Below are 18,450 nucleotides of genomic sequence, written 5' to 3' on the forward strand. Positions count from 1 at the left end.
AATAAAAATAATTGGGAGTGGGGGGCTGACAGGGGATGGCTGAAACCTGAGGGTGTGGGAGGGGGCCACCACCCATCATCCTGTGAGGTCTCAGAGCTCCAGGGTCCCCCTGAAGGGGTGAGGTGGAAAATGTCACAGAGGATTCTGGAAGTCATGGAATCTGAGACCTCCATGACCTAATCTTATCCTTATAGCAGGAGTTCTCAAACTTCATTGCTCGACGACCCCCTTGTGACAACAAAAATTACTTCACAACCCCAGGAGAGGGGACCAAACCTGAGCCTGTTCGAGCCCCACTGCCTGGGGAGGGGGCAAAGCCTGAACCTCACCACTCTGGACAGGGGGGGGCAAAGCTCAGGGGCTTCAGCCCCAGGCAGGGGGCCTGCAATCTGCACCCCACGGCCCAGGACTGAAGCCCTCGGGCTTTGGCCTCAGGCAGTGTAGTTCAGGCTTCAGCCCTGGGCCCTAGCAAATCTAAGCCAACCCAGGCGACCCCTTTCAAAAGAGTTGACCCACTTTGGGGTCCCAACCCACAGTTTGATTCTATCACTATAAGGCAGAGATTCTCAAAGAGCTCTATCTCTTTAGCTTATCAACATAAGAACAACCATACTCAGTCAGACCAAAGTCCATCTAGCCCAGTATCCTGTCTTCCGACAGTAGCCAAAGGTAGATGCTTAACAAGGAATGAACAGAAACAGGTAACCATCAAGTGATCAATCCCCTGTTGCCCCATTCTCAGTTTCAGGCAAACAGACGCTTGGGACTCCATCCTGGCTAATAGCCATTGATGGACCTATCCTCCATGAACTTACCTAGTTCTTTTTGAACCCTGTTTTGGTCTTGGCCTTCACAACATCCTCTAGTAAAAAGTTCCATTGGTTGACTGTGCGTTGTGTGGTGAAATACTTGCTTTTGTTTGTTTTTAAACCTGCTGCCTATTAATTTCATTTGGTGACCCTTAGTTCTTTATCTCCCCTTAGTCATCTTTTTTTCCAAGCTGAAATGGCCCAGTCTTCTTAATCTCTCCTCATAGGGAAGCTGTTCCATAACATTCTCTTTGAATAACAAGAATGATTCGGGGTAGGGGATGACTTGATTACTATCTACATAGGGAACAAATATTTAATAATGAGCTCTTCAGTGTAGCAGAGCGAGAGAACACAATCCAAGGCTGGAAATACAACCTAGACAAATTCAGACTGGAAATAAGATGTACATTTTTGACAGTGAGGGTAATCAACCCTTAGAATACTTTACCAAGAGTCATGATGAATTCTCCATCACTGCCAATTTTGAAATCAAGATTAGGTGGTGGTGTGGTGTTTTTGTGTTTTGTTTGGTTTGTTTTTTCTTTAAAAAAAAAACAAAACTCTAGGAATTATTTTGAGGACATTCTATGGCCTGTGTTACACAGGAGGTCAGACTAGATGATCACAGTGGTCCCTTCTGGCCTTGGAATCTATGAATCTATTGGTGGAAGTGACTCCAGTTGCCCTAGTAACTGGAATTAAATTATCTCTTCAAGGATATGCTAGTTCAATGATTGCTTCCTGAATTCCTCTTAAAGATGCTGTCAGATTTCCACCTTTTAATCCTCCTTTCCATATTTTCCCCATTCTAGAAATCTCTCTCAGCAAGGCCCTGCTGTGCAAGTCATGTAAACAGGCTCTCTGAGAGCTTAAGTTGCCTTAGATAAAATACTAAAGTCCACTTGGACTTGCGTGCAACAACTTTTTAGAATTAGATCTGGTTTCTTCATGAGCACTATACCTAAACAGCTGTCTGCTACTTGTTTCATTGCATCCATGAGACAAATCTACTACTTCGATGTCTATAGAGCCAGTTGAAGACTTTCTGATGGAAAAACGCTCCCCTGTAAAACTCTGATTTGACAAAATCAAAATATTTCACAGGAACACGTCAATTTAATTGCAATTGTCAATGCAAAACATTTTAATATTTTTTTCTTCAGTAAGGTCAAAGTGGTTCGTTTTGACTTTTTTATAATTTATATTATAAAAGTCAAAACAAAGCACTTCACTTTTGTCAAACTTCAAAAGTTTCTGGAAACTCTTTGTTTTGCAGAAAATTGACACTCTTTCTCTCCCCCACCCCCACCTCCCCAAATCCCAATTTAGGATGAGAGGAAACTTTTTGAAATGTCAGAATCTCTTGCAGAATGGAAATTCCAAGTTTCAACCAACTCTATGTATATTTGGCCTGTCAGTTCACATCCAGAAAACTTGTAGGACAGCTCCAAAGTTTTCTGCATATATATAATATTGTGCATTGATTATTAATGTTAAGTTGCAGTAGTTGATCAGCCATGGCACTCATGCTGACAGTTTCCTGGTTTTGTACTGTGTATCAGGGACTGAAAGTAGGGAGTCTTTACTGGAGGGTCCCCTACTCTAGGACAGACTGATCGCTACCCCTTTCAAGAAGCCACTTCCCAAGTTGGACAGAGCACCATAGTCAATTTACTCAGTCACTTAATTCTTTTTGAGTGTGTTTGGCTGAATTTTTTTTCCCTTTCCCTCTTTAAAAGGCAGAGGAGGTTGAATTTGCTGTGGTTGTAGAGAATGACGGTTTAACTAGCTAAATTATAGTTTTTGTTATGCTCATGTGCCTAGAGGATTCCAAAAGGCACTCATTCATTTAAAAAGGGAAAAACAGCTCTTAAGCTCTATACCAGATGTATATGACTCCTTTTTCCTTCCACCCACGTTCTTGTGGAGCCAGTAAACCCTAGGTTAGAGGTAAATTGCAAACCTCGTCTGCCTCCAATCAGAACAATTGCAGCCCAGCCCATGGGTCTACAAAGAATAACTTGCAGGATTTGGTTCTTGCATAATTCCAGGTTTTCCCTATATGGGTTTAGAGACACGGTTCTGGGATGAGACAGTCTTTGCCCTTTGCCTATAATAGGCTTGGCAGAATTAGATTGTTTTGTTTTGCAATTTTGGCAATTAATAATTTATTTACTTTTACAGTTGTGGGGATGGTTAGGGCAGGGGCATTCTGTGTGGCCAAAGAACCCAAGACACACAGGTGCAAGGTGGATCCTGGTTTGGCAGAGCCAAGACCCTAGGCCAGGGCCGTCAGAAGGAGAACAACAATCCCCTAGCTGTGAAAGAGGCTACCTCACTGCTGAATGACTCCTGCCCAGGACAGAGCCATTCAGCAGCGGGGTGGCTTCCCCTCACTGCCCTGGTTGGAGGTCTCTGCTCTGCCCCATGAGGGTGGCAGCCATCCCCATATCTTGTACCTGCAGGGACCAGTGTCATGGGCCCTGTAGTCATGCAGGAAGCCCTCTGCAGTTTCACTGCCACAGCCCTTCTCTCTCTCTCTCCCCCCTGTGATAGTGGAGCTGCCAAGGGCTCTCTGCCCTGCTGTGTGGCCAGTGACACACAATCTCTGCAGCAACAAGGTGTGTATGTGCATGGGGGAGGAGGACAGGCTGCACTCATAGATGTTACCAATGGATATTTTTCATTTATTTTTGGTGTGTCCGCTGAAATCAATATTTACTGACATCAGTCTGTTTTTACATTGAATCTTGCCAAGCCTACCTATTAATAATGTGTCCTAAACAAACTCTGGGCTTAATGACTTGTGAAAAGGGTGGCAGAGGAATTGCCCATCTTATTGCTGCTTTGAACAGAAACATTTGTTTCCTCACTACCTTTTTGCTGTATGATCAGATGCTTTCACTCTAAAGAATCCCCTGTACTGCTTTGAAAAGTTCAACCTTAAGAACTTAAACCATGGCAAAGGCAACTACTTATACGTGCTATTGCCCTGGGGAATCTATTAAAAAATAACTGCAATCTCACAATCACTTATTGGTGAGTACTTCACCAGCTTTGTTTTCTCTTTACCCCCAGGAGTTTACATTCTAATTGGAGCTGGCGCACTCATGATGTTAGTTGGTTTCTTGGGATGTTGTGGTGCAGTGCAAGAGTCACAGTGCATGCTTGGCTTGGTAAGCATTTTTGTTTACAGTAATATTTGATCTTGGGCTGGGATGTGTTCTGCAAATGGAACCTTCAGAAATCTTAAGACGAGAGTGGGAATGCAGGCACATGTGATAAGAATAACGGGCAGCAGATTCTAGCTCTATTTCACTCCAGTTATTACTTGTTTTGAAGCTTTACTTCTCTCTCAATATAGATTAGTTAACATAATACTAAATGTAAATGACCAGCAGTTGAAGTCACATCTTGCTCTATTCCCTATCAAGTATATTCTGTTCAGACAAAGCAAGCTTAAATATTGGTATGTTCTGCAACATTCAAGAGTTAAGACAAGATGCGGGATGCGTGAATGCAGAACTGATGGACAGTGCCATTATTGGCACAAGTATGCATTTTATTCTGAATACAGTATAACCAATACATGTGATGCAGACAATAGACGGTTATATAAATTGCACACATGGCACTAGTATCTTGGTTTTCATCTTCAAAAGCACAGGCCTCTACCATATGAGCCAATAGAAGAACTGCTGTAGTTACCAGTAGTCATAGGCACCACTCTTTCTAAGTGAATTATGGAGGACAGCATTACTCACCTATATACAAAACCAGTACATCCTATCAGCCTCTCCATGTCTCAAAATTAAATAGCTGTGCTCAGAGTCTTCTGTAAATCTTCACAAGATTAACTGCATATCAACACAGACTGCCATTACAACTGGGAGAAAGAACTCATCATTTGCTGTGTTCAAGGAAGAAATTCATTTCCAGAAGACTCTTTCAAGTGATACGTATTGGCTTTGATATTTTAAATCTGCCCTCCATGCCTTTCTTTAATTCTTTTAAATGCTAGCAGCAATTTGATTCTCCCTGGCAGTTAATTAAACACACAGACTTTCTTTGTGTGAGATGCAGTACAAAGCTCCTGACTTCTTAAGGTCGCTAAACATCCCATAGTGCAACTTAGAGCAGCAGCGGTGACAGAAATTCGGAAAGAACACTTCTGAGAGAAGAACGATGTAGGCGATACCTGCATTACAGAGCCTGTGCTGGCATAGCCCCCTAGCATAGATGCAATGTACACTGATAGCAGGAATTTGCTGCCAATGTGTATGGACACAACCTCCCCATACAACACTGTTTATGTTGACAGAAGCACTCTTGTGTCGACATAGTTGCATCTGCCTGAGGGTTTTGTCACCATACCTCTGTGGGTCGGGTGTGGTTTGTTTTTTTTTCACACCCGTGGTGGATATAGCTATGCCAATATAAGTTTAAAGTGTAGACCAGCCTTTAGGCTATGTCTACACTACAGCGATACACATGCAGCACTGCAGCTGCACCTCTCTAGCACTTCAGTGTAGATTCTACAGCTATGGGAGGAGTTCTCACATTGCTGTAGCAAAATCCACCTCCCTGACAGGCAGTAGATAAAACAGTGGAAGAATTCTTCTATCGATGTAGCGCTGTCTACAACTAGGGCTATATCGACTTAACTGCATCTCTCAAGGGTGTGGATTTTTCACACGTCTGGCTGACCTCAGCCTCTTGTAGCTGCTCCACAATGCAATAGAATTAAAGCAGTGACAATACACCATTAGTTCAGTTTCCATAGTTCAGGAGTGACCAAAACATATGACTGGCTTCTTTCATTCATGACACACGTGTTGCTTCTGAAGTCTCCCTCTGCCATAATCCTTACTACTTTTCCATTCATATTGCAGAGCCAACTTAAAGGTGTAAAACCTGTCTCCATCGCCACTAAATCCACTACTCCATCACCACTTAATTTCTGAAGTAATTGTGAATTGGCTTTAAAGTAATACCATATCCTAAAATAAAAACCTCGAGGAACAAAGTCTAGTTGTATTTCCTCCCCTCTCTCTGCCCCTCCTCCCCATACATATGGCATTTAATTTATTTATTTTAATCTTGATAGGATTATAGTACTTGTACTTTAGAGATGATATTTAGGATTTTAAGTCCACTAATTTAAAAAAACTACTCCTTGCAAAGTACTCACAATAAACACCTTGATTTAATGACTTAAATCTCTCTTCTCTTCTAGTTCTTTACCTTCCTTCTCGTAATTTTTGCCATTGAAGTAGCTGTTGCCATCTGGGGATTTTCAAATAAAGAGACGGTAGGTTTTTGACTATTGCAAGCTCTTGGCACTGAAAATTTTCCTCAAGAACTGAAAACATGTTCAGCTATTTTAAGATCACACAATTAATAGGACAATGCAAAAGACAAATAATTGTTTCACTGGCATGTAAACACACAATCTTTCCCAAAGATGCAAGAAGTATAATGGGTCAAACTTTTTCTCTCTCATGATACAGGAGAATTTTCTTAACCCTTACACTTCTCCACAATAATGCAGTCTCTCCCCTCTTCTCAGCAAAGACTATGGGCATGTCTACATGCGGAAATTTATCAGTAGCATGTTACCTTTATAATTCCCTGTGCAGACACTTACTTTTTTTTTTTTTTTTTTTTTTTTTAAATTCCAGAATAAGTGTGTCCACACAGGCAGCTATACTAGTATAAATGTAAAAGTATAATCATACTGCTGTATTCTGCTGGTAAATCTCACTGTGTAGACAAGTCCTCAGTCACAGATTCTGTACTGGAAGTCCCTATTATGTACTACAATATACTATAATATACAGAGTATATCTTAATGCATTATCCATGTTCTCTAAACTTTGAAAAACTCTGGAGGAGATTCCCAGGCATTGGACCAAATTAGCAAGGTTCTGTTTTACTACAGTTAAGGCACTGTATAGTTATTAACTTCAGCCCCATTCCTTCAAACATTAGGGTACACCTACAAGATCAAGTCTCCCAGTCCAGGTCAACAGACATTGGCTAGCAAAGTTCACGCTGCCACTCTAAAAGTAGCTATGTAGTCAGTGCTTTTAAGTTGTGGTTCAGGCTGTGAAGTCCATTTCCCCCCGCCTCCCTAGGCTTCAGAGCCCAAGTTCCAGCCCGAGCCGCAACATCTACACGGCTATTTTTAGCACACTAGCATTAACCCTGCTAACCCAAGTCTGTTGACCCAGGCTCAAAGGCTTGCTGCCTCAGATTATGTAGACATACCCTTTAGGCATGTGAGTAGTCCAGTTAACTTCAGTGCAACTACTCAAATGCACAAAGCTAAGCAAACGTGGCAGGATTGGGGCCCAAAAATTTTAAGAATCAATGGAGATGCCTGAATTGGTAGCTTCCCTTATTTTTCCTCCTCTTGTACAACAGGAAAACTTGTCCATTGCTAAAACAAGGCTAGATAAGTAAAGATTTGCTCTCATGTATCTGATGGATGAAGTCTTAGTTTTCATCCCCATCAGATTCCCTCAAGATTTAGAGGGACATGATAAAGCTGGTATCTTCTTACTCATTGTCAAGTATCGGAGCAGAACCAAAAACACAAATTGGAAGAACTAGTATGATGTGTCCGTAACCATATTTCACTGTTGTAACCTTTATCTTGCTATACCTTTCTTCTCAACTCCTCCTTTTGCTATTTCCTTGTTGTTCTAAGGCTCATGCATATTTTTAGAGGCCTATGATGCTGACTTCTTTGGAAATGGAGGATGTTTACCTCTTCCTAGGATGGAACATTTAAACTGTAAAATAGCTGGTTTAAATACTTTTTGTCTTGGAAAATTTTTACTATAAGTAACATAAGTCAAGGTAAAACAGCATTATAGCTCTGTGCTATTTTTGTAGATTATTGAAGAAGTAAAGAAATTTTACAGGGAAACCTATGATAAGAGGAATCAGCCAGCCGTTAAAGAAACCTTGAAAGCATTTCAATATGCAGTAAGTATATGGTCATACTTATTTCTTTTAAATGTACAAGATGTCTGTTTTTTAAGAAGCTGGGCATAATACATTAGAGATGATGTTTCACTTCATTCTTTAATTATGATGTCTAGCCTTCAATTTTGGCACTCTACAGAGAGATGGCAGTTTGGGGGGGGGGGAAACTATTAAGTACCCACGCAATATGGTGGTGGTATATGTTTTTGTTTGGGGAGGGGGTTAAGTCTCTAATAATGGTGTTCATGGTGGCAAAGACTATAGCATTAAAGTTTAAAAAGGTCTTTGCTCTAACAGTCCCTACTTTTTGGTGAGTTCCTGAGCATCTGAAAACTTTTTTTCCTTTTGGGTCTGGAATTTAGGATGTCTCACATACATGGTCTTGGCCCAAATTCATCGGTGTTTTTAAGTTTTGGCCATCTCCATTCAAGAGACTGTTCAGGCATCTTTAGTCTAAAACTTCATTTGTCGCTGATCCTCAGTGAAAATTTCTCTGCTAAAACTGGGGGAAAAAATAAACCAAGTTATGGATGACAAGATTAGATTTCAGCACACGTCTTCATTGTTTGCTGACTTTTAAGATGCCTATTAGTTTTGGGTAGAATGTAGTAATTCTGATACATTAGATAAATACCCATGGTGCTATGAAACAGCTTGTGTAAACGGTGTGATGCCATCTTTGCACAAATGTGGAACTGCACAAACCAGCTAGATTATTGAACAAGCTCCTCTGACTTGATTAGATAATATCAGTAGCAAACTGTACACAGGATTTAGTCACAGACACTTCTGCTCTTCTAAGTGTGGGGTAGATGTAAAGAAATCTTTAATTGAGAATGTAGAGAGAAGTTTGGAAACTAAGGTTCCTGTAGCAATGTTGTCATTTATAAAATAAACTGTGATCAAAACTGTTATGTGCTACATAACACAAATGCAACCACTTTTACTGTTAAAAGAACTCCTTTACTTGTTCAAATTCTCACTCTTAATGTAATGTTCACAAAGCCATTATTTTAAAATAAAACTATTAATGGCACAGTCAAACTGACTGATGCAACTTAAATGTTTGAAACTCTTCTATTTGATATTTGTGTATATCAGAATGAAGTAACTATCTTGCTTGTTTTAGATAAAAATCTAAAATATGAAGGTTCCTAAAGATTTTCCTTTTTCTATTTTCTCCTGTAGCTAGACTGTTGTGGTATCGCAGGAGCTATTGAACAACTGTTACAAGATACCTGCCCTAAGAAGGAAGGATTAGAAATACTTACAGTAACGGTAACTGAAAACTGAACTCATTCCATATAGTGGTTCCATGCCATTACACTTGTATTTGACAGGGAACAGACTAAAGAACTACACTTCTTAATAATGAATTATGGGCCAGATAATCCCCTTCCCTAGGAAGAGTCCCTCCTTCTCCCCTCCCCCCAGTTTATATAAAATAATAATATCCAGGATGCAGAGCCACTTGTATCTAGCTGGGGGGGCCTCTACTACCAGTCTGGAAATGGCAAAACATGCAGCCTCCTAAGGACTAATAGAAAATCCTGATCACATCCCTGTGCAACTTGAATCATATACACATTGAAATCAATGGGGATTGTGCCACTGACTTCAGTGGGCCATGATTTCACCCAGAACGTCTGCATGCTTGCGGTCAGGTCTTCACAACCCTCTTTCGTCTTCCTGCTCCCTGCCCCTTCCTCAAACGGTCTGCAGCAATGCGCACTATGGCTTTGCAGCCACAGCTCTGCAGCTGGGATGAACAGAGCATGTGAAAATGAAACTGCAGGTCTGAATTTAATGAGGGGGGGTGGGAACAGCAATAACCGTGGAGGAAATTGGTGCGCATCCTCTAGGTGAGCACATCATATGGAGCCAGTGCTCTTCTGCTCTGGCTGCCTCATGAAATCCTATTGTCAAGGTGCCAAGGCAGGTTAATGCAGATCCCTGTAGGATCCTTCTGGACAAATCAGTCTTTTATCCTTCCCATCATTCCAACAAATTCTCTTCTCTTTTTTTATTTATTAAAAACTAAAACTACTCTCTGTACTGCCATTGAAGTTCCTTCTGAGAGCTTTTAATCCATGTATTCATGGGCACTAAGATGCATTAACTTTTCAAGTAAAAGCAACATGAGACTCTCAGGGTACATCTACACTATGAGATTATTCCGATTTTACATAAACCGGTTTTATAAAACAGATTGTATAAAGTCGAGTGCACGTGGTCACACTAAGCACATTAATTCGGAGGTGTGCGTCCATGGTCCGAGGCTAGCGTCGATTTCCGGAGCGTTGCACTGTGGGTAGTTATTCCATAGCTATCCCATAGTTCCCACAGTCTCCCCTGTCACTTAGAATTCTGGGTTGAGAGCCCAGTGGCTGATGGGGCAAAAATAATTGTCGCGGGTGGTTCTGGGTAAATGTCGTCAGTCATTCCTTCCTCCAGGAAAGCAACGGCAGACAATCATGTCACACCCTTTTTCCCTGGATTGCCCTGGCAGATGCCATAGCACGGCAAGCATGGAGCCCGTTCAGCTTTTTTTACAGTCACCGTATGTGTACTGGATGTCGCGGACAGAGGCGATACTCCAGCACTACACAGCAGCATTCATTTGCTTTTGCATGATAGCAGAGATGGGTACCAGTCATTCTGTACCATCTGCTGCCAGTGTAATTTGGCAATGAGATGAGGGTTATCTGTGCTGTCTGCTGCTATCATGGGTGCCCCTGGCTGAGATCGGCCAGGGGCGCAAAAGCAAAACTGGGAATGACTCCCCGAGTCAATCCCTCCTTTATGGTTTCTAAAAATAGTCAGTCCTGCCTAGAATATGGGGCAAATGTACTAGAGAAGCAGTGTATCAGAGTACAGCTGTTCTGTGTCAGATCCCGCAGAAATGATGAGCTACATACCATTCACAGGGGGTGCCCCTGCAACAACCCCACCCGTTGCTTCCCGTCTCCCCCAACCTTCCTGGGCTACCGTGGCAGTGTCCCCCCCCATTTGTGTCATGAAGTAATAAAGAATGCAGGAATAAGAAACACTGAGTTTTTAGTGACATAAAATGAGGATGAGGCAGCCTCCCACTGCTATGATAGTCCAGGCATGACAGAATCTTTTCTTTTCACATGAAAGGGAGGGGGCTGATGGAGCTCAGCCCCCAGTTGCTGTGATGAAGATGGTTACCAGCCGTTCTGTACCATCTACTGGGAATGACCGAGAATCATTCCTATTTTCACCCAGGCGCCCCTGGCCAGCCTCTCCTGAAGCCAGCCAGGAGCACTCACGGGTTGATAAGAAGGACGGCTACCAGTCCTTCTGCACCGTCTGCCACCAGGGAGGGGAGAGGAGCGGATACTGCTCTTCACTGCTGCAGCATCGCGTCTACCAGCAGCATTCAGTAGACATAGGGTGGCATTGAAAGAAGTCAAGAAATGATTTCTTTCCCTTTTCTTTCGCATGGGGGGGGGGGAGTAAATTGACGAGCTATCCCCTGAACCATGCCGGAAAATGTGTTTGTTTGAACCTACAGGCATTGGGAGCTCAGCCAAGAATGCAAATACTTTTTGGAGACTGATGGGGACTGTGGGATAGCTGGAGTCCTCAGTACCCCCTCCCTCCCTCCCTCCATGAGCCTACATTTGAGTCTCTGGCTTCCCGTTACGCTTGTCACGCAGCACTGTGTAGCCTGTAGATTTTTTTTTTTTTCAAATGCTTTGGCATTTCGTCTTCTGTAACGGAGCTTTGATAGAACAGATTTGTCTCCCCATACAGCAATCGGATTCAGTATCTCCTGTATGGTCCATGCTGGAGCTCTTTTAGGATTTGGGACTGCATTGCCACCCATGCTGATCAGAGCTCCACGCTGGGCAAACAGGAAATGAAAATCAAAATTTTGCGGGGCTTTTCCTTTTTACCTGGCCACTGCATCTGAGCTGAGATTGCTTTCCAGAGCGGTCACAGTGGTGCACTGTGGGATACCGCCCGGAGGCCAATACCGTCGATTTGCGGCCACACTAACCCTAATCCAATATGGTAATACCGATTTTAGTGCTACTCCTCTCGTCGGGGAGGAGTACAGAAACCGATTTAAAGAGCCCTTTATATCTATATAAAGGGCCTCATAGCGTGGACGGGTACAGCGTTAAATTGATTTAACGCTATTAAAATCGGTTTAAACGCGTAGTGTAGACCAGGCCTCAGATGTACAGATACAGTATAGTACATCAACCACATTTCCTTCATGATTAACATGAATTCTATCAAGTATCAGAGGGGTAGCCCTGTTAGTCTGGATCTGTAAAAGCAGCAAAGAGTCCTGTGGCACCTTATAGACTAACAGACGTTTTGGAGCATGAGCTTTCGTGGGTGAATACCCACTTCGTCAGATGTGGGTATTCACCCACGAAAGCTCATGCTCCAAAACGTCTGTTAGTCTATAAGGTGCCACAGGACTCTTTGCTGCTTTTATGAATTCTATCAATGCCTTCAATTTAGCTGATGCAGCTGTAAAACTGTGCTGCTGACTTTTTGTGGGCAATTATATCCTCTAGGTCAGAGGTCAGCCACCTTTCAGAATTGGGGTGCCGAGTCTTCATTTATTCACTCTCATTTAAGTTTTCGCATGCCAGTCATACATTTTAATGTTTTTAGAAGGTCTCTTTCTCCAAGTCTTTAATATATAACTATTGTTGTACGTAAAGTAAATGTTTTAAAAATGTTTAAGAAGCTTAATTTAAAATACAGAGCCCCCTCCCCAGTCCAGTGGCCAGGACCCGGGCAGTATGAGTGGTGCTGAAAATTAGCTCACGTGCTGCCTTTGGCATGCGTGCCATAAGTTGCCTGTTCCTGCTCTAGGTGCTGCTGCATTCCACCTGTTGTTTGGGTTACTATAAGCATGTGATCTCCCACTAGGTGAAGCAATACTAATTAGAGTGCTCTATAAGGACTAGCAGCTTCACGTGTCCTCATCTCCACTTAAAAGCCTGTGGTGCTTTCGTGAATCAGTTGGAATTCAGAGGGCTACTGGGGAATGTTGAAGGGTGCTGGGGTTAAGGGAGTGGGGAGACCAGAAACCAGATAAATGGTAGAATTTTTGAATCTTATTTATTTTAAACATTTGGCTTACTGTGCTAGCACATGTTCTAGTGATCTGATGCCTGCTACCACTAATAGTATAGTTTATACAGTTATTTTTGTGTACCTCAAATAGGGAGAGAGTGGGGTTTTTTTCTTCATTTTTTTTTTTTTTAAAGCATCTAAGTGCAGCCTTCTCCAATTTTTTTTTTTTTATGGGAGTTAAATTTCAGGCCTCTCTGTCTTTTTCTCATGCCTTTGTATTCCATGCAGAATATAGGGCCTTCACCACTGAGTTCCATCTTTGCTGATCTCCTGCTGCAGTCTTAGCTTCTTCCTGTGTCATTTTTGGTAGCTTTCTTTTGTGCGTTTCCATGTTATCCATGGCCCACCTCATCCCACTCTTGTCCTGGGGGTTTCAGGCTAACGCCTCTCTTATGATGTTCAGGTGTTACCTCCATGTATGTCTTAGCCATTTCCATTTTCATTCGGTCATTTCCTGTCCTATCCATTTCTGTTTCGTCCTCTATTAGAGTTCTTAATGTGTGATAGATTTATTTTATTTTTCTGGCCATCTGATATTGAGGATTTGTCTAAGGTAGTTTTTATGAAAACTTGGAGTTTAGATTAGTAAGGTCTTAAGTCTCCAGATTTCATACTGTAAGACTGACTTTACAATGGTGTTAAATATCTGAAGTTTAATTTGGAGGGTGAGATTTCCCTATAACCTGAGAGCTATGCTGGTGAGAGCATAACTCCTGGCTGGGTCACTTGTGCCAAACAGGTCAAAGCCAGTGGTTCTCAAACTGTGGCCTACTTGTGTCCCAATCAGCACAGAGCTGTGTCCCATGTCACATTCTCAGGGCCATACAGGTAGTATTAGATGCGGCCCACATAACACATATATGCGACCCACAATGGTAAATAGTCTAGCTCAGTGGTTTTCAGCCTAACGGCAGTCCACTAGATGTCTTGGTAGAGCCTTTGGAGTAAGCTAATGACCTATTCCTGCGTAGTTTTGTTTGTTTGTTTTTTAAAAAGTCATTACGGAAACCTTGCTTCCTTAAGTCAGCAAAACTTCTGGCCTGAAACAGGACTAACCACTGTGGGAAATGAGCTTTGAATCCTACATTTTGGAACAGAACAGTGCTTTAGCTCATTACATAGGATCCACATAGGGCTTTGCATTGGTTTAACTAATTTAAAACAACACATTTAGTTTGGTGCAACTCTGAATACAAATAAGACCCACAGTTGCTTGGTTTTCAGTCACTTGTGATGTCACAGTTTCACTAATTCTCCAGTTACCATGAGTCGTGTGCACGAGACACTTATTTTAAAATTGTAGTAACAATTCAACTGCTAACACAGGTCAGCTACTAGAATATTAACAACTATGTTGTATAGGGCTGCTCCAAGCAGGGTTAGGCAACGTCGCAGCTAAAAAGTTAGCAGCTGCTGGTAACGTCTACACACTAGTACTTCCACCATTGTTGCAAAATCACTGACAATAGCAGCTGGAAATTCTAGTGTGGGAAAAGCCTACCCTAGACAAAGGCCTTTTTCTTCTAGGGTAGAAAAGACCTGAAAGTATTAGTGTACAGTAGAAGCAAGGGGGAAAAAATTGTGCATCCATTTTTAAAGGCAACCTGCCTCCCCTTTCCCACCCTTCTTTGCAGGCCACTTTCAGGAGATGAATATTTTGCTTCTGTTGTAGTTGGATCAGGTTCAGCATGTGCTATCTGATCAGGTCAAGGTGTAGTGCTGCTCATAGTACCACATAATTTTGTAAGTCAAAACTGCATATATGTAAAACAATATTTAAGATAAGCTCTCCACCCTTGTTTTTTTCTTCTTTTCAGCCATGCCCTACAGCCATTGAGGATGTCTTTACTTCTAAATTGAATGTGATTGGAGCAGTTGGCATTGGTATTGCTGTGGTAATGGTAAGTTTCTTGATCCTTTCGGTCAATTAAATCTGATGGGAAATTGTGATGGCCTTCTCAAGTTAAGATGTGCTTTTCCCACTGATTTTATACTTTACAATGAGGATCTAGTCCTCTCATCCTTCCTCATGCAAAAATGTCACCAAGAACAATCCTGCCTCCACAATTGCAGTACAATAGTGTGTGCTTTGTATTGATTTAAATTATGTAGTCTGCCATCTGAGCAAATGGTATTTACAGCTATGCTTTGGTACTTCTAGTTTTCACTCTAAATACTCTGCTAGGGACCCTAGAATTGTGAGCCAAGAGCAAAAATTGCGTATGTTTTCCCTTTATTGTGTTTTATTTGAGAGGTTTCATTGAAGACTGATACTTTGACTATAATACAACTGCATCTTTCTCCTCTCCCACCCCACCCAGAGAAAAGTCTGACTGATACTAGTGTGTTCCCCTTCTTCCTTGCTAGCTGTTTACCCAGCCAGTCACATTATGAAAACCAGGCTAAGGAACTAATTTTTTTTTAAATTCGGTTTGAAGTTAGAGTATCTTGCCTCCTCTCTTGGATAATATAGTGCTCGGGCACATGGAAATTTGTGCCAGGCAGAGAATGAGACTAAGCTGTATTAAGAAAACTGTTTTTAATAAGTATCAGAGGGGTAGCCTTGTTAGTCTGGATCTGTAAAAGCAGCAAAGAGTCCTGTGGCACCTTATAGACTAACAGATGTTTTGGAGCATGAGCTTTCGTGGGTGAATACCCACGTCGTCGGATGCATGTAGTGGAAATTTCCAGGGGCAGAGGGGTGTGTGTGTGTGTGTGTATATATATATATATACCCACGAAAGCTCATGCTCCAAAATGTCTGTTAGTCTATAAGATGCCACAAGACTTTTATTTTTGCTGTTTTTAATAACTCACTAAAATCCTGCATGCTGTCCCAAAAGAAACTGGTGGAAAGTCAGCACTTCCTTGCATAGCTGGACAATGCACAACCTGATATCCCTCCACACGCAGCTGCCCAAGAGTGGGCTGGGGAACTTTTTACAGAGGGCACCTCAAGTTATCTCAGGAGAGAAGTGCTTTTGTGCGTTCTCTTGCCCTTAAGATCAAAGAGAAGTCATGGTGGTGGCTTTTATAATTGGGGGTAGGGTGGGGAGGTGGTAGGGAAAAATAACATACACAGTGGAAGTAACTTGGCCTATAGGCCAGGGAGAGCAAGAGCACCCACACTTATGTTTTTGGGAGAGCTGCATCACCAGAAAGCTAATCCTCTAATGTATTCTAAATGAGTCTGCTCTCCTTTTCCAGATCTTTGGCATGATCTTCAGCATGATCCTCTGTTGTGCTATCCGCCGAACCAGAGAAATGGTCTAGGGGATTTAACAAAGAAGATCTCTGCACTCTACAAATGTCTGTTAACTTTAGCATTCTTAAAGCATTTCTAAAATTATATATTTGTTACCTTTTTAATGCTTTATTTGGTATTGATGTTTTACTTACTGCTTTTTTGTTTATAAAGTTTTTAAAAAACCCAATAGTAAAAGGTACTATATTTGTTAGACTAAAGTCAAAGATATTGTACATAAAACAATTTGTCCTTACGTGGCTGTCTGGTTTCTTGAAACTTATCATAATCAGGATGTAATTTATGTTGGAGACAATTTGATACTTAATAAAGATTAAGACTGTAAATGCAGAGTGATTAGGTTCTTAATCTTGCCCACATGCACATGCTCTCCATTAAACCATGTTGTCAGCAGTCTGTGCTTGGAGAAACCTGCACCAGTTTGTGCTTGGAGAAACCTGCACCTCATTCCTTTTCCCCTTGCCCTTTTCTTGATGAGAGTGACATGGTGGGGGGGAAATAGTTGGAAGTGAGAGGCAATCTGACCTATTGGCATTATTACAGCACTGCAGTGATTAACATTAAATGGGTAGCATAAAGCTAAGCACCTTTCAGTTTAATGTAAGTGTCTCAAGGCCACCCTCTGGGTGGAACCTGTTACTATTTGTATTACAGTGCCTAGGAGCCCCCCGTCATGGGCCAGGACCCCAAAGTGCTAGGTGCTGTACAAACAGAACAAAAAGACAGTCCCTGCCCCAAAGAATTTCCAGTGTTTTTCCACTTAGGCCTGAGGGGTGGCTCTTTGAAAGTGAAAATGCTTCATTTTAACAGAGTGAGTTAAAAGCACAAAGAGTTATATTTGGCAAACAGCTCTGCCCATGTTTTTCCCGCTTTACCTCAAGTGTTTACTCACCTGTTAACAAAATTCAATAACTCACAAACAAAAGTAGCTGGCATCTATCACAAAAGCAACCCAATTCAATTGGTAGCAACTAGTGTGTTCACTTGTAACTCTCTCACACCAAAATGGTAGAAGGGATGAGTTTATCAAGGTTCTACTGTAAATGGCGAAAAGGTAAATTAAGGCTGTGTTTAATGGGGTTGCCAACTTTGGTTGGACATATTCCTGGAGGCTTCATCGCATAAAACTTTTTAATTAAAAAGATGAATCTTTAATTCCTGGAGACTTCAGGACAATCCAGAAGGGTTGGCAACTGTAGTAAGGATCAGAGCTTAAAAGCAAAATGCTTAACTAAAAACTTGGCTTTCCCCATTATTGTCAACTCTGCTACGTTATCTATACAGTGCTTCATTTTTTACAAATGTACACTGAGGAAAATCAAGCATTTAATTAGGAAATGACAAGTCAAGGTTGAATGTTGACTCTTTACCTTTTGTGCATAATGTGTAAAGTGAAGCTTTTAATCACACTATTTCTCAAATATATTTTAGCATTGCACAAATTCCCTTCAAATGATTAGCATTTTAAGGGCAGCAGGGAAGGATTCTGCTGTGTCAGTGAGACACTTCATTCAAACTGTCCAGGCTGTAGTCTCAGAGCAGCAGCCTTAATATCTGGCTTTACAGAGCGAACATGCAGTGATGTCACAATGCTTCACTAAACTTCTCAGTCAGATATTCACAGAGCATGCTCAGATTTCTCAATACCTTAATTTTATGTGTTCTTTCCCCAAACCTACCAAAACATGAAATTTGGCACACAATAGTCCAAACAACATGTTTCCATCTGAAAACAAAGTTATAATGAAACTATTTTTCAGTCTTAATTATAGTGGCTGCTTCCAGCAACCACTGTAATTGAAGTATACAGAAACAGACATTTGAAATACAGCTGTGCAAAGGAGGAAAAGCTAGTACTGCCATTATGAATTATCAGCCTTTTCTGCAGGTACATTCTGAACATTGCATTAAGGTTGGGGTGGGGGAAAGCTGGCAGAGGTTCTATACAAAATAAAGACGTTTTAGCTACAGCACTGGATTGAGTCAGAAGACTTGCACTTTAATTTCTACTTTGCTTGAGCCTGCAGTGTGACCTTGAGCAAATCACAGTACTCCCATGCCTCAGTTTACCTTTCCCCCCACCATTTGTCTGCCTTACATGTAAGGTCTGAAACAGATTCTCACTTGGTGTGTGTGCGGTGCCTAGCACAGTGGGGCCCTGACCTCAACCTGGGTCTTTAGGTGCTACTGCAACATTAAGAATGTGTTCACTAAGTTCTCTGCACAGGTGTGGAGAAGCAAACAAGGTGCTTA

The 18,450-nt window shown here is 41.7% G+C and overlaps 1 protein-coding gene across 2 annotated transcripts in view; it reads left to right on the forward strand.

Annotated features, from left to right (window-relative positions):
• Window positions 1-16,523, forward strand: part of CD9 (CD9 molecule) — a 36,021-nt gene extending 19,498 nt beyond the window's left edge. The window contains exons 3-9 of one of the 2 annotated variants that reach the window (XM_030538835.1): window positions 3,891-3,988; window positions 6,049-6,123; window positions 7,713-7,805; window positions 8,994-9,077; window positions 14,439-14,444; window positions 14,750-14,833; window positions 16,140-16,523. In XM_030538835.1, the coding sequence (XP_030394695.1) occupies window positions 3,891-3,988; window positions 6,049-6,123; window positions 7,713-7,805; window positions 8,994-9,077; window positions 14,439-14,444; window positions 14,750-14,833; window positions 16,140-16,205 (506 nt within the window). In that variant the 3' untranslated portion in view covers window positions 16,206-16,523. Of the gene's footprint in view, window positions 1-3,890; window positions 3,989-6,048; window positions 6,124-7,712; window positions 7,806-8,993; window positions 9,084-14,438; window positions 14,445-14,749; window positions 14,834-16,139 lie in introns of both variants that reach the window. The other variant, XM_030538826.1, reaches the window with a different exon arrangement.
• The last annotated feature ends 1,927 nt before the right edge of the window (window positions 16,524-18,450 follow it).

Source organism: Gopherus evgoodei, chromosome 1 (assembly GCF_007399415.2).
Source record: "Gopherus evgoodei ecotype Sinaloan lineage chromosome 1, rGopEvg1_v1.p, whole genome shotgun sequence".
Lineage (NCBI taxonomy): Eukaryota > Metazoa > Chordata > Testudines > Testudinidae > Gopherus > Gopherus evgoodei.